The sequence below is a fragment of the Lissotriton vulgaris genome, chromosome 6, assembly GCF_964263255.1.
Source record: "Lissotriton vulgaris chromosome 6, aLisVul1.2, whole genome shotgun sequence".
NCBI classification, from domain to species: domain Eukaryota; kingdom Metazoa; phylum Chordata; class Amphibia; order Caudata; family Salamandridae; genus Lissotriton; species Lissotriton vulgaris.
This window is the reverse complement of record NC_141694.1, coordinates 1,407,955,814-1,407,983,173: the sequence shown is the minus strand read 5'-3', so window position 1 is coordinate 1,407,983,173 and position 27,360 is coordinate 1,407,955,814. Positions and strand designations below refer to the sequence as shown.

The window sequence follows — 27,360 nt, the reverse complement described above, 5'->3', positions numbered from 1 at the left end:
AGTTAGGTTGGCAGCCAGCTGGGGGCTCCTATGGCACTCCCAGGTAGGGAGACTGCCTTAGAGAGCAAACATGATTGAAATGCTTTAATTAAGCTGGACCATGGACATGCCTGTTGAATAATCAGTCAAATGAAGTAAAAATGATGTTCCTTTATTAACAGCACAGCAAACATCTTCCTGCATCAGAGTCCAGCATAAACTCTTCTCCAGATGCAAAACCTAACAGTTCCACCAGCATGTGGAATGTAGAACTCCATCAAAGAAAAACATGTTGCATTCAATAGCATCCGACCATTACTACATTTCTTAAAGAAATAACACTGTACATAAGAATGTAACAATGCCCCTGGCAGGTTCCATTGCAAAGAACTCAGGCTCTGTGTGGGTGTAAATGCAATAGGTCATGCATTTGCGAGTGTTTAATCTATTGGCATTGTAAATGACAATGCCATTTATTTAACGATTAAGCTATTAGCAATCTAAATAACAATGCCATTTATTTATGATTTAAAAAAAATATGTCATGAGCAATGCCAATAGCTCTACTTTTAATAATGCCGAGACCATTGCATTGTAAATGCTTGTTTTAGGTCTCGCCCAGGCAGCGCGTATTCGCGAACCTAGGAGATGACTTTTGGAATCAGTCAGCTCTTTTCAAGCACTCGTACTTGTGTCAGTATCCACCTTGCGGGAGCAAGCAGCGGCGCGCAGGGGCCATCTGTTTCCAATTCGTGTGCCCATGCACACGTCTGCTCGCTCTCGCAAGGTGGATGCCGCCACAAACCAAACTACCAAGCCAATTCTTATACTGGGAAGGAAACAAGCTACCGGGGACCGGTTTCTGGCATTTCAGCCGTCGTCGGCCCGGCTTGCTTGAATCCTGATGGTGCAATGAGCAAGGGACTCACATCTGAGTATACCCTTCCACGCTTATGGTGGACAAAATGATTCAGAAAAGGGGGTGGTGATGAACAGAGTGTCTGAATTAAGCAGACCACTCTTACCCAGTCCAAAGATCAGGGCTTGATCCATCACCGTTTTATTGCTCACTGCACCATCCCAGCTCAGAACCTGGCTACATGCAAATTAGTCTGTTCCTGTCCCAGTGCATGATGGGAACAGGGCAAACCAAACTACTAAGCCAATTCTTATACTGGGAAGGAAACAAGCTACCGGGGACCGGTTTCTGGCATTTCAGCCGTCGTCGGCCCAGCTTGCTTGAATCCTGATGGTGCAATGAGCAAGGGACTCACATCTGAGTATACCCTTCCACGCTTATGGTGGACAAAATGATTCAGAAAAGGGGGTGGTGATGAACAGAGTGTCTGAATTAAGCAGACCACTCTTACCCAGTCCAAAGATCAGGGCTTGATCCATCACCGTTTTTTAGCTCACGGCACCATCCCAGCTCAGAACCTGGCTACATGCAAATTAGTTTGTTCCTGTCCCAGTGCATGATGGGAACACTGCACCATCAGGATTCAAGCAAGCCGGGCCGAGCACGCCTATAAACTCCCACCATTTAAATATTCTTGGGCCAGAACCTCAGCTAAGAATACTGTCAAATGGGCTGTCATCAACAGTTAGGCAACTCCCTGGAGTCAGTTCTGCAGCAGCAAGATGGCTGCTTCCAATGAGATAGGGGTTGTCAGTAATTTGTTTAAGCATATCTACTGTGGAAAGCCTTAACACAATCTCCCTGGTTCTTCATATGTAAAGCAGTTTGTGTCACAAAGTTAATATTTCATGTGCCTCATCTTTGTTTTTTGTTTTTTTGTTGCTCTCTATTGCATGTGAGTGCATTTTAGACTGAAACTGCGTTCACACTGTGTGTTGTGATGCTTGGCACATATTAATAGTAAAAGGTTTGACTACAAATAGAAAAACATAATTACACAATTACGAAGGGTAAACTTACGTAATACACGAGCTGCATAACTGTTTTGATCCTGAGGTTCAAATAGTTGATTTTGCTGGTCACTCCTTAATAGTCTCCAAAGGCAACAAAATGGTTTCTGTGCCTTAGAAAATGAGAGCCTTAAATACTATATGAAGGCTTGAGATGGATACAGAACTTTCAGCATACAACCTGTACATTATGTTGCTCCATATCCTGTTCCACGGTGAGCTTATGTTTACATGTAATTTTTTCAATTTCAGCCCTTGAACAGTTTGTTCCTGCATCTCCTTGTTGCAAAAAAAGAATTTGCTGTTGAATGCGCCAACAAAATGATGAGGTAAGCTCTTTTTAAGTAGACGTGGTTCTCCCTATTGCATTTTTGGGTAAATGCGATACATAGTAAAGAGGCTTGGTTAACTTGTGACTAACACTGCAAACATGTGCAGTATGATAGTAGGATCATCATGTGTCAAATGATTTCGATGTCCTTTTCTTTTATGCTCAGTTTTGTACTTCAAAAGCAAAAAGAACAAATGATGGACGGAATGCGGGACAAATCAAATATTCACCGCCAGCCACAGATCTGGGTTTAAACCTTCGTTTTTTTGCTCACCACGCCACCCCAGTTTGGACCTAGCCTTATTCAGATCAGTCTTGACCAAGCTCCCCATGGGACCTGTTCAGCCGGAACTGCCAGGCCAGGTCCTTCCTGGACCGGAAACAAGCATCCCGGGAACAGTTTTGGGGCATCATCCTCATCAGCCAGGCTAGCTTGAATCCAGTGGCGCAGTGAGCACTGTACCCACATCTGCTGTGACAATGCTACTGAGAGTCTGTGCAAAGCTCTCTTGTTTGGAAACGGCCCATGGAGACAGTCCAGTAGGGTTCTTTCCTCATTTTTATTTAAAAAGACAATATTTTTCTAAAGAAATTCTTCAAAAAGATAAAGATATAGTCGAGATATCAAATGGTGTAACAGTAGAAGGACAGTAGAAGAAAATATTCGTTTTTTAAACTCGATGCTGGCAATTTAGAAACTCTGCACAATATCTTGCAGACCGAGCATAGAAATCTCATAAATACTCTATATAGTCACTGCGATTATTATTTCCACAAGAACAGTGCTTTTTTAGGAAAAAATAGATTTCTAGTATAGTTGCCTAACTCATTATGTTCATGTTAACAAACTAGCATTATATCAGGCTTGTGGAAAGGCTTAATCTTGTGCCCACTGTTTAACAAGCATTGGCAGTGCTAATAGGTCTGACTTAAATTTGAAACAGACTCTTCAGTGATTGATGAGTTTCGGCACTCAGTATGTTGTCATTGTACATGCACTCTGTCAATCATTTTTGCACTCATGCATCCATTCATTCACCCAGTGACTAACTGATTCTTGCATTTTTACATTTACTAATCCACAATAAAACACACACAGGACCTCAATCAGCATATGCAAGATAAAAGAACAAAAATAGGAAAAAATAACATGACAGGCATATGATGCCAATACAAAACAAAACCCCACAGCGGACCATATTGTACGTAGTGTATCATTGTTTTAAACATTTGGCTGCTAAGCCTTTCCACTCTAGCCCCATCCTCTACCACCCATTGAGTGTTTTCTTTATATTTAGGGCAGTGCCCTTGTAAGCCTTCATACATTTTTTTCCACAAAAGATTGAAATGGCATCAGCATGAGGTTTGCTATGTACCATAACCCTTTCCCATCTTTCAGGAACAGAGAGTGTTAGGTTTCCCTATTTGCTTGTGGTTTTCACCTTCTTGCAGTTTGTGGTGGAAATGGTGTGAAACCAAGAAAGGCACCGTTTCTGAAAAGTAGACCAAATTGTGAATGCAGCACATGGCCGTTTGTGTAGATTTCACATAGTTTTCCCAAGTAAACTAATTGTTGAAACCCCCAAAAATATGAAAATTAGTAGGAAAAAATTAAAATAAGGGACCACATTTTCATCTGTAATTTTTTGCCTTGATCACTGATCTACAAAATTAACATGTTATGCCCATCATACTCTTCTAGTTGGAGGGATATATAGTGTTTGTTGGTTGTCCAAAAATCATGTGATATCCAGCGCCAACAACTGAGTTGCAGCTCAGGCCCGGACTGGGAACCGAAACAGGCCCTGGCAAAGTGCTGGGCTGGCCCCCCGGGGGCTGGGAGGTGCGACTGAGCTGTTTGCTATGGCCGGTTTGGACGATTTTGTTACAGGGCCGACACTGTAGCTATGCTGCAAAAATGGCCCTGTAATAAAAACGGCCCCCCAGGGGCACAAAACCAGCCCCCACCCTGGTGGCCCACTGGGAAAATGCCCGATGCCTGCTACAGCCAGATCCGTACTGTTGCAGCTTATGATTTTCATTATGTACCAACCCTGCATTAAATCACCAGGTAAAATCTAATGAATAACAAGGCAGTGTGTGTGTGAGGCAAGGCAGTGTGTGAGGCAGCACAGTGTGTATCATGGCAGTGTGTGTGTGATGCAGCGCAGTGTGTGTGTGAGGCAGTGCAGTGTGTGTCTCACAGTGCAGTTTGTGTGTAACAGTGCAGTGTGTGTGATAGGACAGTGTGAGTGACACACAGCAGTGTGTGACTACATACTGTGTGACAGCGCAGTGTGTATGTGTGAGGCAGCGCAGTGTGTGTGTGAGGCAGCGCAGTGTGTGTGTGTGTGAGGCAGCGTAGTGTGTGTGTGTGAGGCAGCGCAGTGTGTGTGAGGCAGCGCAGTGTGTGTGTGAGGCAGCACAGTGTGTGTGTGTGTGTGAGGCAGGGCAGTGTGTGTTTGTGATGCAGCGCAGTGTGTGTATGTGAGGCAGCGCAGTGTGTGTTAGGCAGCGCAGTGTATGTGTGTGAGGCAGCGCAGTGTGTGTGTGTGAGGCAGCAATATGTGTGTGTGAGGCAGCGATGTGTGTGTGTGAGGCAGTGCAGTGTGTGTGTGAGGCAGCACAGTGTGTGTGTGTGTGTGTGTGTGAGGCAGCGCTGTGTGTGTGTGAGGCAGCGCAGTGTGTGTGTGAGACAGCGCAGTGTGTGTGAGGCAGCGCAGTGTGTGTGTGGCAGCGCAGTGTGTGTGTGGCAGTGCAGTGTGTGTGTGTGTGTGTGAGGCAGCGCAGTATGTGTGTGTGAGGCAGCGTAGTGTGTGTGTGTGAGGAGCGCTGTGTGTGTGTGTGAGGCAGCGCAGTGTGTGAGGCAGCGAAGTGTGTGTGTGAGGCTGCACAGTGTGTGTGTGTGTGTGAGGCAGCGATGTGTGTGAGGCAGAGCAGTTTGTGTGTGAGGCAGCGGAGTGTGTGTGTGTGTGAGGCAGCGCAGTGTGTGTGTGAGGCAGCGCAGTGTGTGTGTGAGGCAGCGCAGTGTGTGTGTGTGAGGCAGCGCAGTGTGTGTGTGTGAGGCAGGGCAATGTGTGTGTGTGTGTGTGAGGCAGGGCAGTGTGTGTGTGAGGCAGGGCAGTGTGTGAGGCAGGGCAGTGTGTGTGTGTGAGGCAGCACAGTGTGTGTGAGGCAGCGCAGTGTGTGTGAGGCAGCTCAGTGTGTAGCAGGGCAGTGTGTGTGTGATGCAGCGCAGTGTGTGTGTGTGTGAGGCAGTGCAGTGTGTGTGTAACAGCGCAGTCTGTGTGATAGGCCAGTGTGAGTGACACAGCAGTGTGTGACTACATAGTGTGTGTGTGAGGCAGTGTAGTGTGTGTGTGTGTGAGGCAAATGCAAAAGTGTGTTATAAACCTCGAATCGCCGCGGAATCAATTCTACTGGCCCGCCCAATGTTTACACAGTATTTATGAAAGGTAATAGAAAGAAATCAAAATTTCACGCAACGCGGGCCTCTGAATATTTAAAAATTCCATTTTTAAGAGCACCTCACTTTGGAAATGTTCTTCCCAGGAGGTAACGGTAGCAGTCCCAAAATAAACAAAAACACAGAGCGGGAACATGCTGCAATCGCCTGTCATTTCCAAACCGGGCGAGCCGGGAGGGGGCACATTCGCTGCAGAAATAGCATTCATCTGGCGGGAAGCGCTGCGCAGGGAGGGCCTGGCGGGTCAGGGGTGGGGTGATCAAGCTTTATTAGGGTGCCCCAGGGGAGTTCTAGACACTGCTGTCCCAATCCTTGCATTCTCGCAGCGCCTCAGGCAGACAAAGGAATCTGCCGTAGATCGCACAAGGCGCTCTTCTTGACCTCAACCTATGTTGCGAGGCGCTGCAGCAAGCCTCCTCTGCCCCAAGATCCCACCTATACCAATAACATTGATTGCTCAAGCGCCTAACTACGGGTCACAATGAAGCGCTATATCAATGGCCTTATAAAACAAGAACTAAAAATAATGTTAAAACAGAGCAAAAGCAATTATTACTAAAACACGGGCTGAGCAAATAGCAGCTAAAATTTACCTTGTTTAATGTGTGGCGTGTGAATGTTGTGAGCGGTGGAAGGGAGGGTGTCTGGAAGAGAGGGGTGGAAGGGAGGGGCTCTGGAAGAGACTATGTGAGGCTCTTTAAATATAAATTGAAAACGCTTGCTCTACACTGCTGTGTAACGAAAATAACACACTGCCTGTGTTCTCACGAGAGGAGAGTAGGAGGGGGTCGCTGAGAAGCAAAAGGGAAGAAGGGGTTAAGGGTGGGTGCATGGTGGTGCGCATGCCACACACAACGCAGCATAAACAAACGGGAGGAAGCCGAAGTTACGATTGCATTGCAATATTAGCCGCGCGCGCACCAAGCGTAGCATAACAGGACAATTCATTGTTAGAAAGTTTAGTAAACATCATGCAAAAGAAAGCAGTTACTCTTCCGTGCAAGGGGATCGGAGGGCTTCTTACGGCATTCCAGCTTCCTCAGAGACACGGTGGTGCGCATGTCACCCACAGCGCAAAAAAAAAACAGGAGGAAGCCGGGGCTCAATAAAATAAATAAATAATACAAATACAAGAGACAGCTTGTACAGTGAGAAAAAACGTGCTAAAGCGTCTGTGTATACATACCAATGCCGCGCATGAAAGTGCGCCATGTGCGCAATGTGATGAAAAGAGACGCCTGCGGGACTGGGGAAAATGGAGTGCAAACAAAAACAAGTCACGCAGACACCCTCCCTCCCCCACACTCTTCCCTCTGTCCGATCACTGCTCAGGCCTCCTCTCCAGCCAATCCCGGCGCAGCCCTCTGATGACGCGGCGGGAATGGCTGAAACTTTGAGCCAATCACAGCGCGGCACGGAGGTGACGTAGGTGGAGCAGGCAACGGCGTCCCAAGGTTCCCGGGCTGCTGGCGGTGCTTCTAATGGCAATATTGAAGCACTCTTACACGGCAGTGAAGTTGGGGGGTAAGTTCACACACCATAAGAACCTCTGGCCAGGAGCGGTGATCTTATTGTGTGTGTATGCATGCGTGTGTGCCTGCCTGTGTGTGCCTACGTGGGTGTATGTGTGTGTGCGCGCATGCGTGAGTGTGGCTGTCTATGATTGAGGGAGGCAGGGGATGTGCACGGCGCCGTGCGCGGCCTCGAGGAGGAATCTGAGACAGCAGAGGCGCGTGCCCGAACGCTGTCTCAGATTCCCCCGAAACCGCTGACAATAGGTCCTTCGCTGACGCTCGACCTAAAAAAAAACAGATATACAGGACACCTATCAAGTCTTTAAATGTGTGTAAGCTACTGAGTTTAGGAATTATGGTTATTTGGATAGCTTTAAATTTGGAGATGCTCATTCTATCATGTGATTTAGAGGGCATTTTGCAAAATGAGTACTTTTTCACACACTGGCTTAAATTTGGAAGCCAAAAATGGAGAGACATTAAATTGACAATAACAAATCTTCTACTACTCTTACTCTTCTCCTGATAAAAATGGTACCCCACTTGTGTGGCTGAACCTACTACCCACGACAGGAAAGCCCACATTTTGCCTTGCGAATCAGCCCATTCTAATGATATAGGTAGCTGCAGTATTTGGGTGTCGGCTCCGACTGCACCCAAGGGTGCATACTAAAGGAAGACATTCTGAAAAATAGACACCAAGTGGATTCCAAGGTGGTGTTACTTGAATGGTGGGACTTATATGGATTATCCAGAATGCAATGCAAACATTAAACAAATAATGCATTGTCCTCACATTTCTGTTGGAAAGCGTTCTGGGGTCCATAAAATTCCTATCACCCAGTGTTCCCACACTTCTCCTGATGAAGGCATCAAAATTGTGTCTTGCAACTTGACACATTCTGGCAATACAGGCAGCAGCGATATTTGGCCCAGGCTCGACTGGCACCAAGGGAAATCTACAAAACCCAGACATTTCTGAAAACTAGCCACTAAGAGGAGTCAAGGTTTTTTTTTGAAAACTTTATTTTTGGTTATTTTTGTGGAAAGTGTTATATATACATCAGTCATACATTAGAAATAGCCATACATATACATCGTATGCAAGAATTATGAGCATCATTGTGGTACCTTAACAACAATCGCGGTTACGAGGCATCGGGGCAATTAACAAATCCATCTAGGCAAGATCTTATTTAGAGGTAGCAATTGAGCGCAGGCAGTCCATCCCATGAGGGGTGATAGTAAATGTCTAGCAAAGTGAACTTTACATTAAGCAAACATGAGTACAGCAATGCAACAGATAGCATATTTACAGCATCCGCATGTCCATTGTCAGCATTTAAATGAAGCCGCAGCACACAAGGGCCAATCTACAATGTACAGTCACATGATTCCGCACTGGCGAAGGTCTCCAAGCAGGGTTCGTACCCATCCCAGTAAGCATCTTAAAAGAGGGGGGCTTCCCCCCCGGGGGTACCATTCTCCGCACTTTCTACACCCGTACTCTCCTCAGCCTTCAGCAAATACTCTAGTAAGGGACCCCCATATATCCTTCGGCCTAAACAACATCGGCAGCAATTCTGCATATACAATAGCTTGCTCCTGGCAGTATCTGAGATCCCGCAGCCAATTTTTGAATTTTGGAGCCCTCCCTCTCCCCCACCTGCAAGCAACCCTACGCTTCGCCATCAAAAGTGCAATGTCAATAAATTTCCTCTCCTTTTTTGGAATATGCATTGTATACCCCAACAGCATCATCAAGGGGTCAACATCTACATTGGTGCCTATCATACTTTCAAGTGCTGCATGAACCTGCGACCGATGTTCATTCACCTCCGAGCATTCCCATGCCAAATGCAGGAACCCTGCCGCTGGTCTCCGACACCTCTCGCACCTGTCATTGTCTGATAGTTGAAAGCGATATTTCTTCGCAGGGGTGTAGTAAACACGTTGCAGGAACTTATAGTGGATAACTTTGAATCTGCAGTTAGCCGAAATATTTTCCGTAATTGTGCAGCAACACTTCACTGCTCATCCGTCAACTCCTGCCCTAGGTCTGCCGACCACTTAGCACGTGCAGAGCTATCAACGCCCACCCTACAGTCTCTGATCACCTTGTACAATTTAGATACTAGATGTTTCCCATCCGGGGAGCCCAGTAGGAGGTGCAATGGCCCCAGGGCCTCCGGTTCCGAGGGGAAGTCTGGGAGTAACATCCGCATCCCCTGTCGAAGACGTATGTATAAGAAAAGGTCTAAAGGTCTAAAGGCGTGGGGTCAATACCGTGGAAAAACCGTTCCCTCGTTCGGAACTGGCCGTTGCAAAGAGGTCGCCCCATGAAGCTATCCGTAACCGTTTACATAAGGCCTGAAAGCCTGCCTCTTGTAGTATGAGCAGCTTCGGGTGGTATGCGATTGGCAATCGCGGCGAGTACAGCAATTGCACCTCCAGGATGGGCGCTATACGCCTCCAAGTATCGACTGTACTAGTAACGGTCGTAAAGGGGGTCTCCACAGCATCCCGTGGGCCATGTATCGCCCTCCCAAGTGGGAGCGGGCGAGCCACCCAATCCTCTACCGCCAGCTGAGGCATGAATGGCATAGGTGCCATCCAATGATACGCGTAGTGAGCCTGTGCACTCAGGTAATAGACCTCAAAGTCAGGAATATCAAAGCCACCCTTATTATATGGTTGTATAAGAATTTCCCACCGTAGGCGCGGCTGTCTGCCACCCCACACCAGGCGAATCAGCGCAGACCGCATGGTCTTAAAGAAATGGATTCCAGGGTAGTATGGTATGTTAAGGAACAAATATAAAAACTGGGGCAGAATTACCATTTTCACTAGTGATCCCGCCAGCGACAAAGGCAATGATATCCATCGGGTGACTCTAGCCTCCAATTGCGCAATCGCCGTTCCGTAGTTTAAGCGCATTGTCTCCTCTCGGTTTCTCGACACCTGTATTCCCAGATACCGTAGATCACCACTACACCATTCCAACGGAAAATCCAGTGGAAATTTGGAAACTGCATCCGTCAGGGGGAAGAGTTGTGATTTTCCCCAGTTAATATTAATCCCCGAGAGTTGCCCAAACACCAAGAATTCTCTGAGAAGAGGATTGAGGTTATGTTCTGGGTCCCTCACGTGTAGTAATATCGTTTGCATAGAGCGATATCAACAGTTGCCGCTGATAGCAACGGAAAGCTTTATCATTGTGTATCTAGCGTAACCTAGCCGCCAATGGCTCAATCGCAATCGTGAACAGTAAAGGCGAGAGAGGTCACCCCTGACGCGTGCCCCTAGTAAGCTCTATTGCCGATGTCATGTGGCCATTGATCACTATTTTAGCTGTCGGCTTGTAATACAGCAGTTTGATCCATGTCACAAATATGGGAGGGAAGCCCATTCGCAATAGTACTTTAAATAGATAGCTCCATTCCACAGAGTCGAAAGCCTTTGTGGCATCTAAGAAAACCGCTGCTACCAGGAAGTCTGGTGCTATCGTCTGTATCAGGGAGAACAGGGTACGCAAATTATGAGTGGTAGCCCATCCCGGAACAAACCCCGATTGATCTGGAAGCACTATGGTATTCATCAATAGTGTCAATCTGGTAGCCAATACCTTTGTGAGAATTTTAGTATCGCAGTTAATAAGCGACAAAGGCCTGTACGAGTCTGGCCTCTGAGGAGGCTTCCCAGGCTTCAGCAGCGAGGTTATGAGCATCTCTCTCATCGAGGAGGGTAAAGCCCCCCTCCATAGTTTCCTCAAATAGTTCGCAAAGCACCGGCGCCATGAAATCCACATAACATTTGTAAAATTCGGCAGGTATGCCATCCAGGCCCGGCGCTTTCCCATTTTGCAGGGACATTATCGCTTCGCGGATTTCATCCGTCTCTAGTGGTGCACCAAGAAACTGCCTATGAACATCACTTAGCCAGCAAAGTGCCACGTCTCCTAAAAAAATCCTCTAATTCAACCTCCCCCGTCTTGCGCGTAGTAAAGAGATTTTCGTAATGCGCCTGAAATACGGCAAGAATCCCTTCGGTCTCATGCGTCATCCCACCCTCTTGCGTTTCTATCTCCAATAGGGTGTGTGAATCTAGGGCATCTTGTGACCTCCGCCAGAGCCTTCCCCGGTCGATCTCCCTCTCCGTACCTTCGTGCCACCCAATGTTTCCCCCTAAACTTAGCTTCCCTGTCAGCTTCCTCCTCATATGCAGACAATTTATCTCTCAACTCCCCTTGCAGAGCCCTTCCTCCCCCCCGCCATACGGCCCTCCAACTCCTTTAACTCACGCTCTAAGGTTGACAACGTACGCTGGATATCCCGCAGAACTCCAAAACTCGTAGAGATACAGTATCCACGGACGGTGGACGGCAACGCCCTCTACGCCGGGACCACCGCCAAGCTCCAGAAGAGACTCCAGCGGATCCAAAACGCCTCAGCCAGACTCATCCTCGACATCCCACGATCCAGCCACATCTCCGGACATCTGAGAGACCTTCACTGGCTCCCCGTCAACAAGAGAATCACCTTCCGCCTCCTCACCCACGCACACAAAGCCCTACACGACCAAGGCCCGAGCTACCTCAACAGCCGAGTCAACTTCTACGCTCCCAAACGCCACCTCCGATCAGCCAACCACGCCCTCGCCGCCGTCCCCCGCATCCGAAGAGCGACTACAGGAGGAAGGTCCTTCTCCTACCTGGCTGCCAAGACCTGGAACTCCCTCCCGTCCGACCTGCGCCTGACCCAAGACCACCTCTCCTTCAGGATGAAGCTGAAGACCTGGCTGTTCGAGCAGTAGCGGCACCCCCCCCCCCCAGCGCCTTAAGACCCTACGGGTATGTAGCGCGCTTTATAAATGTCACTGAGTGAGAGTGAGAGTGACCTTAAATGCTCCGAGATAACTTCAATACTGTCCACGACCCCTTATTTCTCAAGAAAAAGTCCTTAATCTCCTCTCCTAGTTCCGTGCGGAATACCAAATCTAGTAGTGCCTATGGTTGAAACCTCCAAGTAGGTTGCGGTCTATCAAGGCCAGGTATCTGTAGCGTGAGTTTCACCAGGCAATGATCAGAATAGGTGCGAGGTAAATGTGCAGCCCGAATCACCCCCGCCATCAAGCCCCTGGTCACCAGACAGTAGTCCAGCCGCGCCAACGTCCCAGTGTATGACGTGTAGTGCGTTCTTCCCTGTCCTGCGGGTGTAGCATCCGCCACGCATCCACCACGCATCCACCAAGCCCCCCTCTGTGATTAAGTCTACCAGAACCTCACAGGATTTATCATGACAATGCGCAGCTCCCTCCATCCTATCTATCTCGGGGACCAAGCTAACATTGAAGTCACCCCCCCATAATATATGCTGTGAACCTATCTTAACAATTTTCCCCCACAACTGGGCCAAGAAGTCTGGGGTATCTACATTAGGTGCATAACAGTTGACAATCGTAATCGTATCTCTGCCCATCCTCCCCCATATAATGACATATCGTCCTTGCGGATCCGTTATTGACCCCACCAGTGCAAACGGAACACCCTGTCGTATCAGTATAGCTGTCCCTCTGGCATAGGAGGAGTAAGAGGAGAATATGCCCACTGATGCCCACCGTGCCGCAAAGGTGTGATGTGGTTGCGGGCGGAGGTGTGTTTCAGCAGCAAAGCTATATGAACCTTTTGTTTATTGAGATACGCCAACACCCTCCTACATTTGCCCGCATCATTAAGCCCCCTCACATTCAATGACAGGATATGCAAATCAGAATCCATGTCCCGTCCCGCAATACCATCGCTCCTCATCTCCAGTGCCTCGTTGCCAAGGTCACAGTTGGGGCCGCATCCAGGAACGGTCCGTTACTCCAGGACTCCAGGGCCTGCGGTCGCTATCCCACCATGTCCCGCCATGGCACTGCTCACAGGCACCTTGCGATAATCAGGGGGATGTCCACAGCCCTCGATGTTCTTTGCTGCGCTCCGGGGTGCTCTCACCTACGCAGAGGCGCCGGCTGTTACCAATCTCGAGTCCGCCACAATTCTGGCCTACGCCCCTCGTGGCAAGCCTCCGTCTGTCCTGGTTACAGACGCCGGTCGCGCTGCTCCTCCGCGTCCAGCGCAGACCTCGGGGATTTCATTCACGCACCAATGCTCAGGCAGGCAGCCTCAGATCAACCCCAAACTTTCACCGAAGCTGAGGCTCATATCCATACGTCGTTTCAGTTTGTGAATAGCCAATTCCGTACCTGTTAATGAGGGTAATTAAAGGATTAATGATCCAGGCAGCAGGAGCCTCACCGAAGCGCGGCCATTCTGCTTGTGCGCCCTCTAGCGCCCCCGAGAGGAGTCAAGGTTGGCATGACTTTCATGGCTTCAACTATGGTTTTTTCACCCAATGCCCTGCCAACTTCAAACTATGGTGGGAATCAAGTTTTCCTTATATATTTGTATGGGAAATTTTCAGAATCTGTGGATAATCCCGACAATTTCTACCACTCAGTATTCACACTTTTCTTCCGATAACAATAGTCCGCTTCTGTCGCAAGAATTGGTCAAAGCTTGAACTGGTTGAAGTCAATGAAGTCTTCAAATGGTTACAGTTTTTGTCTGCTCCAATGATATGTGATAGGTCCACCACACATAGGCAGCTTTTCAATCAGAAGAAGTCTGGGAACGCAGGGTGGTAAGATTTTGGCCATTGGCTAGAAGACCCAGATTTTTATGTTACATTAATACGGCAAAAATAAATTTGTGACCTATACTTTGATGTCTACATGGCATTCTAGGTAAGAAAACATCTTGGTATCAATGCTAGCTACAGCACCCATGATTCCCTTGGGTCTGTAGATTTCAGAAATGCCCAGAGTTGGTAGGGTTCCCTGGTTGCTGGCTGGCAGAATAGTGCAGCCATTCAACATGGCAACTGAGAGGAAATTGGAATTTACCCCTCCTTCCAGCCCACATGTCAGAAATACACCTAAAAGAATCCAAATGTTCTCTCACTTCCGCTAGGCTCCAGGGTGGCCAGGGTAAAAAAAATCTATTGCTGCATCTTGTGGGCCTTCTGTTCCCACTACTGCACAGGAAACTGGGGGTAAATCCTCCAATCTCCTCCTAGGGGCAGGGGAAGAAAGTCTGCTTGGGCTTTTGAGGTGGGTTATGACCCAATACGGAGTAGACCGTATCCATTCATTTTATTTTTAAACTTTATCACTAGATCTTGTGGGCTTTCAGTTCCCACTCATGAGGGGACACCTTGGGGGTAAACGGCCCAATCCCTACCCCCTTGGGTGAAAGAAAGATGGTTGGACCTTTGAGCGGTAGTGTTATGCCTAGGTGGGCCAGCTCCACTCCAATAACAATTTTTTTATCTATGGCTCATGGTGGGCTTTCTGCCTTCCTCCCCCTGAGGAGGACAGAGTGTGGATAAACTTCCAATCTGCCCACTGGGCTAGCAGAAAGATTTTAGGGCCCTTTAGACGTAGGGGTTAGGCCCAATGCCTGGGTGAGCGGAAAAAAAAAATCCTGCTTTCTAGAGCTCTTTTTACCCCACAGGCCGGGGCAAATTGGGACAGTCAGCCCTAATAGAAAGACTATTGATGTTTTAGGGGGAGGAACTGTAACCCAGTACGGGTCAGATTCTCTCGTTTACATTTTTTTTATTTCTTGATCTAGTGGGCTTTCTACACCCCAAGGAGGATATGCATTAGGGGTGAACTCTACAATGTGCCTCCCCGAATGGCCGAAATACTGTTTGGGCCTTGAGGTTTGGGATGAAATCCCGAAGTAAAGGTGGGGCAACCCATTTAATATAAATATCTATGGTTTCTAGTGGCCTTTTGGTCCCAGGGGGTGACATATTGGGGGTAAACAGCTCCAGTATACCCCTTGGGGGGGAAAAAGTCTGTTTGGCGCTTTAGGGGTGGGGTCAAACCCCATGCCTGAGTGGGCTACCCTACCGCATTCTTTAAAAAAATATATAATAACAATCTCTAGTTTCAAGTGGTCTTTTTGTAGCCGGGAGGGAATTGGAGGGAAGATTCTGGGGTAAACTGCATAATCTGTCCCCAGGAGAGTAGGAAGCCTGAGACTGTGGGTCCTTCGAGGACAAGAGTCAGGCCCGAAGCCCGTGCTGGCTGCCATGCCCATTCTCTCTTTGAATACGTCACAGTACCATGTGCGCTGATTGGCACTTAAACTAACAAAAAATGGGGGAAACTCTCCTCCCTCAGCTCGAAGAGAGATTTCAGAGCCAGGATGTGCTGACTATGTCTTTAGCACATCAGCGGTTGTGCTAAGGACATGTCCAGCATGTTCCTTACACCCAAGGAGTTGAAAATCCCTACATATGCCAAGTTTGTAATAAATGCATTGGCCAACTCAGAGCATTAAAGCAGTGATACACTATGCACAATAGCAATCCAAGATAACCACTTATTGTGTGTAGTTTATCATTGCAGTGCAGATCCAAAATGACTGATAAAATTGTTCTAAACAAGGAGAACATCTTGCAAGACAAAAATATGGATACATTGTGAACAGTATATTCCTAGACGTCTGCCCGGTTTAGAAGAAGTAGCCAAACTGGATGTGATGCAAGGAAAGCATGCAGGCCATTTTCACTGTCTGAAGAGCAACATGAACTTTTACAGCAAAAGAAACCAAAAAAAGCAGAAGTAGAAAGAAAGAAATGAAAAAGGGACTCATAAAAGGAGAAATGGAAATTTGAAGGACTGCGTAACTGACAGTGAAGCACACTAATTTTTAGTCGGATGTGCATATGTGATCAGGCAAACTGCATTCTGTTGCAATGTAACAGAGCCAAAGACGGAAGTGGGCTGACCTAATATTATATGCTGTATACTGTCATGGGTACTGGCTGAATGTGAATAACATTCATATCACTTGCAGAAGAGGGATGACCCAGTGCCTCTCACTTTGTATATATGTATGTTTACATATGTGTGTATTTTTAAGACATTTATTAACGACAGGTCCTGGCAGACAGCAGTGTAAAAAAAATGCATCCTCAAATGTCTACTGGTTTCAACACACGCTTTCACAGGGCAGGCCTTCATCCTTGATAATTGATTAGTCACCATAATCAACCCAGACCTGCTATATTTAACATAAGCTTTCCACAAGACAAAAATTGCAACAAACACTCTTTTTCTGTGGAAGCACACAATTTCTACCCTATCAAATACTATACTCAAGGGAATCAATATGGCAGAGCCAAAGGTATCTGTAAGTAGTCCTCTTTAAAGCTCTTTTTTCTGTGGATCACATAAGATCTGGCTAAGGATGCATTGTCAAGTCAGAGCTAAAAGCGAGTGCATTGGTTCAAAACAATTATTGTATAATTGTTCACTAAATGCAAAAGCTAAATTCTATGCTTGCCTCCTTGCAGAAGTGATCGGATTGAAATACCTTGATTCCAGTTTAAGACAGGGTTTCATTCTCCTTGTGGCACAATTGACTGTATTATTGCCACGTGATGCTGGTTCATAAATATACGCTAACCATGAGCAAATGTTTGCCTTTTTTCATAGATTTAGTAGCTGCATATGATGGTGTCTGTAGTAACACAGTGTTTGAAATAAACTATATTTCTGGGGTATCCCTTCTGTCTCATTGAGAGCTATGTTGTCTCTTTATGATAATACCTGGAACTGAAAGAGACAATTAGTTATAGATTCCTTACCTTGTCAATTACCCCCAAGCGTCAGACTGCTTCCGGAGAAATTTGCGTCAGCAGTACCCCTGTGCGTCGCAAGGTGGCGTCAGTCGGCTCCGCGTTCGTCATTGGCGTCGTGGTCATCGGGATGACATTGCGGCAGCTACATAGACGCCCCCCTCGCGCGCTGACGTCAGTTGTTTATTTTTCCCCACCAGCCAGCGCAGATCCCTAGAGAGCGGTACCTCCAGTCACTTTTTGACTGACTTTTTTGCGACTTTTGTCGACACCGTTTTGAGTCTATCGACTCCTGATGCAGATTAGGGATGCCCGGTTTCAAGGCTTGTGGTTCCTGCCGAAAACTGATGTCGGTGACGGATCCACACCGCTTGTGCCTGTGGTGTCTCAAACGCAACCACGATCCCAAGTCATGTTCCGACTGCCGGACCATGAATCCGAAGTCTTTGTGGGAGCGGTCCCGAAAGCTTCTCGAGACCTGGCAGTCGGCTTTGCGCAGTTCGAGGTCCCAGTCGTGCAGGAGGTCGAGGGACAGGTCCCGGAGCCACCACCACCACTCGTCCTCTAAGTCTTCGCACTCCTCAGGTAAGTCGAAGCACATGAAGAAGTCGAAGAAGCATTGTCGTTCTTTGACTTCTCCCTGTCCGTCGGCCGACGTGATGAGGGATGGAGGTGGTGCCCCTCCTGGGGCTCCGCGTGTGGAGCCCAAAGGTGCGGCTCAGAGGTCCCTCCTTTTCCGGGACAAGGAGCGATCCCTGCCCAGCTTCGAAGCTTTTACAAAGCGATGCATGCCATCTTTGGGCAGCCCGACTCCGCTGGTGCTCCTTTGGGCCCCACGGACTCAACTGGGGGCTGTGGGCCTTAAACGCTGGCAGCTCCAGCCCCAGCACTGCAGGGTCCTCTTCGATACAGGCCTGGGTAAGGATTGGCGCCGGTCGACCTCATAACACCTCCCCCGGCGCCGATTCCACTGGCACCACATACGCAGCCGACGCACCAACGTCGACCCCGGCTTCCACCATGACAGACGGGTACTTTTGTACCCCTCTTCTACCCTCGTGTTCCTTTCAGGCCAGATTGGCAACCAAAGGACGGTGAGGAGGACTCAGGGGGGTCTGGAGACCCTTTAACTGACCAGTTGGAGTATGATCCGGACTGGAGAGAGGAGTTGGGGGAAGCTAGTGGTCTGGACACCTCGCCAGACCATGGCCTGTTGTCTCCTCCTACCGTGGTTACGGAGGAGGGAGCATCTTACGCAGTGCTCTTGCATAGGGCGGCCAAGACTCTCAACCTCGAGCTACCTACGGTGGCAGTAAGGACTAACCTCATGACAGAGGTGCTTCAACTGGCAGCGAGCTCTTCAGAGCCCCTGCTGCAGTTTAATAAAGCTCTAACTGGCATCCTTTTGTGCGCCTGGTCCAGACCCAACGCAGGAGCTCCTGTGGATAGAATGATTGGCCGATGTCACAGCTCCGGGTGACCCCACTTTCCTCTCCCAACACCCCACCCCTGTGAGCTTGGTGGTTCAAGCTTCAACGTCCAAAGGCGCATTTCCTACTGCACCACCTAATAGGGAATCCAAAAAGCTGGACCATCTTGGGAAGATGTTTTCTTTTTCCAGTTTGGGACTGCGGTCGGCCATGCACACCCCATGTCTGTTGGGCTGTTACACCCAATCTGTGTGGGATACAGTAGCACAGGTGCTGCAACAGTGCCCTGAGGCGGTCCGGGCCTTGCTCTCTCATGCAGTCGCCGGGGGGAGAGACGCAGCCCAGTTTACCATACGATGTGGACTGGACACTGCCGACTTGCTAGGCAGGACGATTTCAACATTGGTAGCCCTTGGACGCTACTCCCGGCTAAGGTCAACTGTTTTTCAGGGGATGTCCAGGCTACCATCATGGACATGTCCTTTGATGGCCGTCGCCTGTTCGGCGAAATAGCAGATAGCGCGCTAGAGTGCTTCAAAAGACTCTCGGGCTACGGCCAAGTCCTTGGGCCTCTCCACCACCCATCCTGTGCACTCTGCTTTTTGCCCCTCTCGTGGCCACGGAAGGGGTGCCCCACCACATTCCACCCCAGAGCTACAGCCCAGCGAAAGCTGTTCAACCCCTGTGCGGCCGGGGATGTGGAACCCACCCCGTGGGTCTGGGGGCCAGCGAGTTGGCAGGTCCACCACGCCCCCTCTGCAGCAGCCTCCAAACCCTCCTAATCCGGCCTTTCAGGGCCACCAAACGCCAGTGGGTGGCAGGATTCGTTATCACTTCCCCCACTGGCGCACCATCACATCGGACAGGTGGGTTTTGCAAATAGTCCAAAGGGGCTGCTCCCTCTCCTTCGAGAGTACCCCCCCAAGCCATGCCACCTCATTACCATCGAATGTCGGAGGATCATCTGGCCCTTCTCCAACAGGAAGTTACGGCTCTCATGGCCAATGGAGCTATCGAGCGAGTTCCTGTCCCAGAAGTTAATCGTGGTTGCTATTCCCACTACTTTCAGGTGCCCAAGAAGGACAAAGGCCTGCATCCTATCTTAGATCTCAGGAACGTCAACCGCTTCCTCTGCAAGGAGAAGTTCAAAATGTTGGCACTAGCTCAGGTTCTGTCTGCCCTCGACCCTGGAAACTGGATGATCGCATTCGACTTGCAAGATGCTTACTTTAACATCCCCGTCCTGCTGGCCCACCGGCGTTACCTGCGGTTCACAGTGGGCCATGAACACTTTCAGTTTACCGGGCATCCCTTTGGCCTTACCAGCGCCCCTCGGGTGTTCACAAAGGTGATGGCGGTGGTCGCAGCTCATCTGTGCATATCAGGGGTTCCAGTCTTCCCCTATCTTGACGACTAGCTGTTGAAGGCGGGCTCGCCCCAGGCAGTTGTCTGCCACCTCCAAACTTCGGCAGACCTCGCGCACTTGTTGGGGTTCACTATAAATGTGCCAAAGTCATACCTGACACCCTCTTAGAATCAGAGCGGTTGTGGACACAACGCAGTTTCGGGTTTATCCTCCTGAGCAGCGGGTCTGGCCTATTCGGGCTATGATTCCGATCTTTTAGCCCCTATCCCGGTTTTTGGTCAGAATGACCCTGGGGCTGCTGGGCCTCATGGCCTCCTTCATCCTGCTGGTAGATCATACCAGGTTGCATATACGGGCTCTGCAATGGGACCTGAAGTTCCAGTGGGCATAGCATCAGGGGAATCTGTCTGATTGCGTTCACATCTCGGAGGGCACTGCACGAAAATTGCCGTGGTGGCTAATGAACCAGGATTGGGTCAACAGCAGATCTCCTTCCTTTCCCAACCAGAGTACACAGCGGTGATGGACGCATCACTTCTGGGGTGGGGCGGCCACATGGGGGAGGCGGAGATCAGAGGCCTCTGGTCTCCGGTGGACGATCTGTGCGATCTGTCTTTCACTGAAGGCATTCCTTCCCTTGGTGCGGGGAAGAGTAGTGCAGTTGTTCAAGGACAACACCACAGCCATGTGGTACTGCAACAAGCTGGGGTGGGGTCATGGACCCTATGTCAAGAGGCTCTCCGTCTCTGGACATGGCTGGAACATCAGGGCATACCTGGCGGGTTCTCTGAACGCCAGAGCAGACAAACTCAGCCGCAGGTGCATGATGGATGATGAATGGCGTCTTCGCTCGGAGGTGGTGCAAGGTCTTTTTCAGCAGTGGGGAGAGCCTTGGTTAGATATATTCACCACCGATGAGAACGTGCAATGTCAGCAATTCTGCATGTTGGAATTTCCAAGGCGACACTCGCTAGGCAACACTTTTCGTCGAGAGTGGAGTTGCGGTCTTCTATATGACTTTCTGCCTATACCACTTCTGCTCAGAGTGCTGAAGAAGATCAAGCACAACCGGGCCCAAGTCATCCTTGTGGCTCCAATTGGGCACGAAGAGTCTGCTATCCCGAGCTGTTACACATGGCCATCGATCCTCCGATCCGTCTGCCTCTTCGGGAGGATCTTCTGTCGCAGCAGCGGGGGACGGACCTCCACCCGAACCTGTCCAGTCTCCACCTACCTGTGGGGAGATTGAGCGGTGACAGTTGAATGCCTTTGACCTTCCTCCCGAAGTCTGTGATGTTATTTTTGCAGCCAGGCGTCCCTACACTAGGACTGTATACGCCTGCAGATGGAACAAATATGTGGCATGGTGCACAGCAAAGTCTATGGAGCCCCTTTCTGCCCCTTTTTCTGAGGTACTCTTGTTCCTCCTGTCTTTGGCCCAGCAGGGCTATGCTCTGGGCACTCCAAAGAGCTACCTCTCAGCCATTTCATCCTTTTTTAGGCTTCCTGATCAGCCTTCTCTTTTCAAGTCCCCTGTTGTAAATTGCTTCCTTAAGGGCATTACTTATCTTTTTCCACCTGTTCCCTTCGTAATGCCTCAGTGGAACTTGAACTTGGTTCTCACTTACCTTATTTGCGCTCCCTTTGAGCCCTTCATAACTGTCCTCTCTGACTTCTTACTTTAAAGACTGCCTTTCTGGTTGCCATCACCTCTGATTGCAGGGTGAGTGAGCTCCAAGCTCTTTCTTCAAAGCCTCCCTTTTTGGCTGTTCATCCGGACAAGGTCATCCTAAGAACCAGACTCTCCTTCCTTCCCAAGGTGGTTACTTCTTTCCACATTGGTCAAACCATCACTTTGCCTACCTTTTTTCACCCTCCGCTTCCTTAGGAGGAAGAGAGGCTCCACCGTCTGGAATCCAAAACATGCGCTTTCCTTTTATTTTGATCGCACCAAGCAATTCCGGGTGGACAACCAGCTCTGTGTTGGCTACGTGGGCTCCAAAAAAGGTTGGGCCTTGCACAAAAGAATCATCTCCAGATGTTTTTTTTGTGCATAAAAGTTTGCTAATCTTTGGCAAAGAAGTAGCCTCCAGTGGGACTGCGTGCCCATTCCACCAGGGCGATGGCAGTTACCACTGCTTTGGGATGGGGAATTCCCCTCAATGACATCTGTAAGACAGCTACGTGGGCATCTCTGCACACGTTCCCAAAACACTACTGCCTGGACATCCAAGTCTGGAGAGACGGATTCTCTGACTGTTATGTTCTCCAGGACTTTCTGGTGTAAACTTGGTTCGCAGAACCACCTCAAGGGTTGGTATTGCTGGGGTATCTATTCACAAGGTAAGGAATCTATAACTAATTGTCTCTTTCAGATAAACAAGTTGCTTACCTTTGGTAAGGATATATCTGTAAGAGACATAGAGTAGTTATAGATTCCTTATCGCCCCACCCATCCTCCCCGCTCTGCGAACTGACTTCTAGGGTTAAGGACCTCCTTTCAGAGCCCTAGTTTTGTGCACCAGTGGTCAGTGTCTTGAATGGCTCTGCGCAGGTGTACTGCTGATGAAACATTCTCGGGATCCAGTCTGACGCCTGGGAGTAATTCACAAGGTAAGGAATCTATAATCTATGTCTCTTATTATTATTATAAAGGCTTTTGTAGCGCGCTCAATTACTAAGAAAATAGTATCCTGGCGCGAAAGGGAGAGAGGGCAAAGCAGAAAGATTCCAGGGAAAAGAAAGGAGGGAGAACCCTACACAGTGATGGTAAAAAGGTGGGTCTTCAATCCTTTCTTAAAGACAGTGATGGTAGGGGCTGTTTTCAAGTGGAGAGGAAGAGTGTTCCAGGCTCTCGCAGCTCTAACTGAGATGGATTGGCCACAGATATATTGTTACCAAAGGTAAGTAACTTGTTCGTTCAGGTCAAATGGGGGGTGAGTCCAGCTAGCTCCCTAAAAACGTACACTACCTGTGGCTGAGGCAAGGATGTGCACTCTCCCCCTACTGTTTATCCAAAATACCTTTGATTTAGGCTCGTATTTAGGCTCAGTTGTAACCTATAAACCAAAATTGCTATACAAGCCTATCCCAGTATTAGAATACACCAACATTATAATTCACTTGGACCAATTGTTCTTTGCCAGGCGATAGATGGTCTTTACACATTCAATAAAGATAATAAACTAGTGGCAAATGCAGTAAAGGTGATTGGTTTGTCAAGAGGAAAGTGAAATGATGCTCATGGCATATTGGTAAAAGTTTGACTGTGTATCTGCCTATACCTATCTTTGTGTGTGGCTGGAGGCACACAGTGGCATGAGGTGTCCCCAGCTAAAATTAAAACACAAAGATCTAGCTTGATTTTCACTGTGTGCCAGATGTATTCTAAGCTATCCAAACAAAATACCAACAGCATAATCAGAGTCATTTAGGAGAAATAAAATGCCTTTCCTTACGTATGGACCAGAGTTGTTACCGGGGAATATATGACGTTATCCCGTGGGTGAAAACCTCGCATACCATTACCCCACATTTTTCATAACGCAAGTTCGTTTACTCCAACATACCATGAGGCTTCCCTAAGCCTTGATCACGTGACAGCGTGATCCAATACAGTGACCCCTTTTAAAGTACAAGTGCAATAGCAATACAGATCACGTGACTTTAAGAGTAAACATAAAAGAACCATACTTTCTTTTGGATCATCACAATTATAAAAATGCAATTGATTTCACGGGTGTTTAAAAACATATATATACATGTGTAACATATTTAACAGGTATAAAAGCTGTGCAAATAAGCAAATAGAACTTTTTACTATACTTGAGTCATCGCTTGGCTGGACTGTCCGTTTTCAAGACTGTATGGCTACCTATAGACCCGGCTTGCACTCAATCCATATGTGTGGGTGCTGAGTTGCTTCATGATATGTAGAAAATCGTTGTGCATACTAGCAACTATATAATGCCCATATGTTTACAATACAGTTTCGTAATTATACATGTAAACACACATTGTAAAATAGGTAACTAATTCTGGGAGTACCGAATTAAATTCTTTGTACAAGCCATCTGTGTCTTAGTGCCATACCCGACTCTTAGTATCTGACCCGTCTGTACAAAGACTTGAAATTGCAATTGTTTGAAAAACTTTTTGTGCAAAATGGCAAATGAATAGTGCAAATATGCTTTACAATATATTTTCCAATTAATCTGGGCTGGATATTGCACATTTAGTGCACACATATTGAGTTAGGCGAATGGCTCCGAGAATATCTGGATGAATCCATAGCGCAGGTCATCCCTATCTGAGTGTCATACCTGACTCTTCACGTCTGATCTATTAATTGCAGTGCTTGCAATCATAAAGGTTTGTAGAACCTAAATGCATGTTGTGCCTTTCTTTTGCATATGTCTCCGCATTACAAAAGTACCTGTATCCAGCACCGCATGGAAACCATTGAAGGCAGCTTGAGCCTAGTCAGTATGTGTTAGCCCTTGGGTAATACATACTTCTACTTCGAACATTGTGAAAAATAGGCAATGTAAGATGCAAAATACAAATACAGTACATTTGCCCTCCTGTTCAAGGTAATATATTGCACATTCGAAAACAATAGTTTAAATAGGGCTACTGGCTCCAAGGATACCTGGTTAAGCCCTTTACCTGAATCATTAGCTGCCTCAATAACATTTCCAAGTATATATGCCCATACAAAAAAAGTTTTCCTGTGCAATTCGCAAATAACAAGCCTAATGTGCAAATATGCGTGTAATACCTAATCTTGACATATATCTTAATTGTGATGTCCTACTCAATTAAAATGCTAAAAATAGAAGGTTACTGCCTTATTGATAAATGTGAATGGCTCTAAAGAATACCCAGTTAAATCCGGAAATGTGTCTTGGTAGAGGCATCAATCTTGTCTATCACTCATAGGAAAGCACTGCAGTATTACTCAAGTTCATCTACCTGTATGTCACCCTTACATTCTTATATGAATACCCTTATCTAGTCATGATATCAAAATAGTTTCCTATGATAAGATTAACAATTCATTGTAGGTCCTCATATTGTATATCCTATATTCAGTCCGTTTATATCTGATAAACCTAGTGATAAAAACACCCTAAGTGTAAAAACGTGTGTATACAAAAAATGTTTTTCAACTTTTGTGGAGAAGTGTGGCTCAGGGGTTAGAGGCGGCAGACCCGGAAGCTGAGATCGGCCCTGGACCAAGGTTCAATTCCCCGCCTCGACGGGGCTTGGGCTCAATAATTCCACGGACTCGATAATTCTCGCTCCGGTGCCTACTCGACTCACGGGTTAACACTCTGCGACTCTGGGCAATAGCTTGCTTAATCTCCACAACGGCCCCTCGCGACGGGATGCCTGGCTTTCACCTTGTGGATACCCTGCCGGGGTTATCTCACAGGGGAATACCAGGACGGGTTCCCTAAGCAAGCGCTTAGATGCCTGCGATGTGGCCGGTTTGCGCTATATAAATACATGTACAAAAATACATACTTTACAGATACTAAAAACAACTGAGCCCAGTTGTATGTATCCCGACCTATATTGGGTAACTGTGCTTCTTCACATTTCATATTCATCATTACATTAGGAATTCAGAAACTTACTAAGCCGAACAACTAACTATATTCCCGGGATATGCTGATCATGGGAAAGTGTCCCTATACCTGAGGCAAATTCAAAACAGTACCATGTATTGGAATGAAAACTCACACCAATACCTTAAAATAATAAGTTAACATCATATAGGAAAAGCAAGCATGCCCTCCTACTAAGATAAAATACTATTAGCGTATCCTGTTATAAAAAGGTTTCCTATTTAGAACGTACCCTAATTATAGTATTTAGGGTAAGCAGGTATACATATCATCAGTGACGTTCAGACCCCCAGGGTGCTTGGTGTCCATCTGGAATATATAGCGTGTCTCCAACTCACATAGTTTTGCCTCTCTGTCTCCTCCCCTCCTGCTCGCACTGACTGCATCTATCACATAAAATCTCAAACTCCTATTGTCACTTTGGTGTAGCTCCCTGAAGTGTCTTGCAACAGGATAAGTATTATCCTGATTTGCAATTGCTCTTAAGTGCTGCAAAATCATTTTATGTACTGCATGCTTTGTACTGCCCACATATCTAAGCATAGATGGGCATCAAGTACATAAATAGCGAATTCAGTCTTGCATGTGAGCACCTTAGATATGCGGTGTTCGATTTTGCTGAACCCGTCTTGATATGTTTTCTTATTGATGCCATGAATGCAAGATTTGCACGTTTTGCATCTATAGAATCCACTGTTAGTTTGCAGCCATGATGTTTTATCAATAGTTTCAGGGTTGGTGTTCACTAGCTTGTCCCTCATCGTTGGGGCTCTACTAACTGTGAGAGAGACTTTGTGCGGGAGAGTTGGGCCAATGACAGGGTCTTTAAGGACTTCGGACCAATTCTGATTTACAATTTTATATAGGTCCTTGTGTTGTTTGCTATATCCAGTAACCATCCTAAATGGGCTGGCTGGAGCTGGTGGCAATTCTCAGACTTTTGAAATAGTGGGAGCTCCCACTGTTCCAATAGGTATGTATTTGTCAAGCTAATCCTGTCTCTCCTGCTTCATAGATTTGTCTATGGCCTTATTGATTGCACTTTCTGTGTATCCCCTCTCAAGGAATCTGCTTTTACTAGCCTTTTGAGCAACCATTAGATCACTTCTGTTGCTGCAGATTCTTTTGATGCGAAGCATCTCGCCATACGGGATGCTCGCTATCAAGTGAGCAGGATGAGCACTGCCCGCGTGGAGGATGGTATTACCAGCAGTGCTCTTTTCAAATAGCCTGGTCTCAATTTTATTATCCTTGATGAATACTTCGGTATCTAGGAATGTGACCGACGTCTGGCTCATAGTAACAGTGAATGTAAGATTACACTCATTGACATTAATTGTCTCAACAAATGCCTCAGCTTCTTCCTGATTTCCACTCCAAACAACAAATAAGTCATCGATATAACGGTGCAATGCTACCATGTTATTATCTAAAGGCACTTTGTGTTTGACTCTGAGGACCAGTTCTTCGCAAGCGCCCATGTGGAGACAGGCGTAGCTTGGGGAAAAACTGGCCCCCATTCCCACACCCTACAACTGACGGTACATGAGATTGTTGTACATGAAAATATTGTTCCTTAGACAATATTCGAGCATTTGCAATAGCATTTGGTTATGTTCAATGAACTGTGGTGCTCTACGATCCAAATAATATTTCACAGCTGACAAACCATCTGAATGTACAATACTAGTATATAATGATGACACATCCAGTGCCATCATCCAATACCCCCCATCCACCTGATGTTTTGAATCTTCAATAGAAAGTCCCCTGTGTCTTGTATGTAGGACTCGAACTTTCGTACATGGCACTGGAAGAAATAATCAATATACACAGATGTTTTTTTTACCAGACCCCCCATAGCTGCAATAATGGGTCTTCCGGGGGGCTTTCTGAATTTTTATGAACTTTGGGGATAAAGTATATCAGAGGAGTTACAGGATTATTTGTTCTAAGATACTTGTACTCATCCTCTGATAACATTTTCTTGAATTTCCACCTGTTCAAATGTTGATAA

General features: G+C 47.3%; 1 protein-coding gene across 3 annotated transcripts in view; it reads left to right on the top strand.

Annotated features, from left to right (window-relative positions):
* The window catches only part of CFAP61 (cilia and flagella associated protein 61), a 1,856,219-nt gene that overhangs the window by 81,350 nt on the left and 1,747,509 nt on the right, over nt 1-27,360 (top strand). For all 3 annotated transcript variants that reach the window (XM_086927518.1, XM_086927517.1, XM_086927519.1), the window contains exon 3: nt 2,161-2,237. In XM_086927518.1, the coding sequence (XP_086783644.1) occupies nt 2,161-2,237 (77 nt within the window). The remainder of the gene's footprint in view (nt 1-2,160; nt 2,238-27,360) is intronic.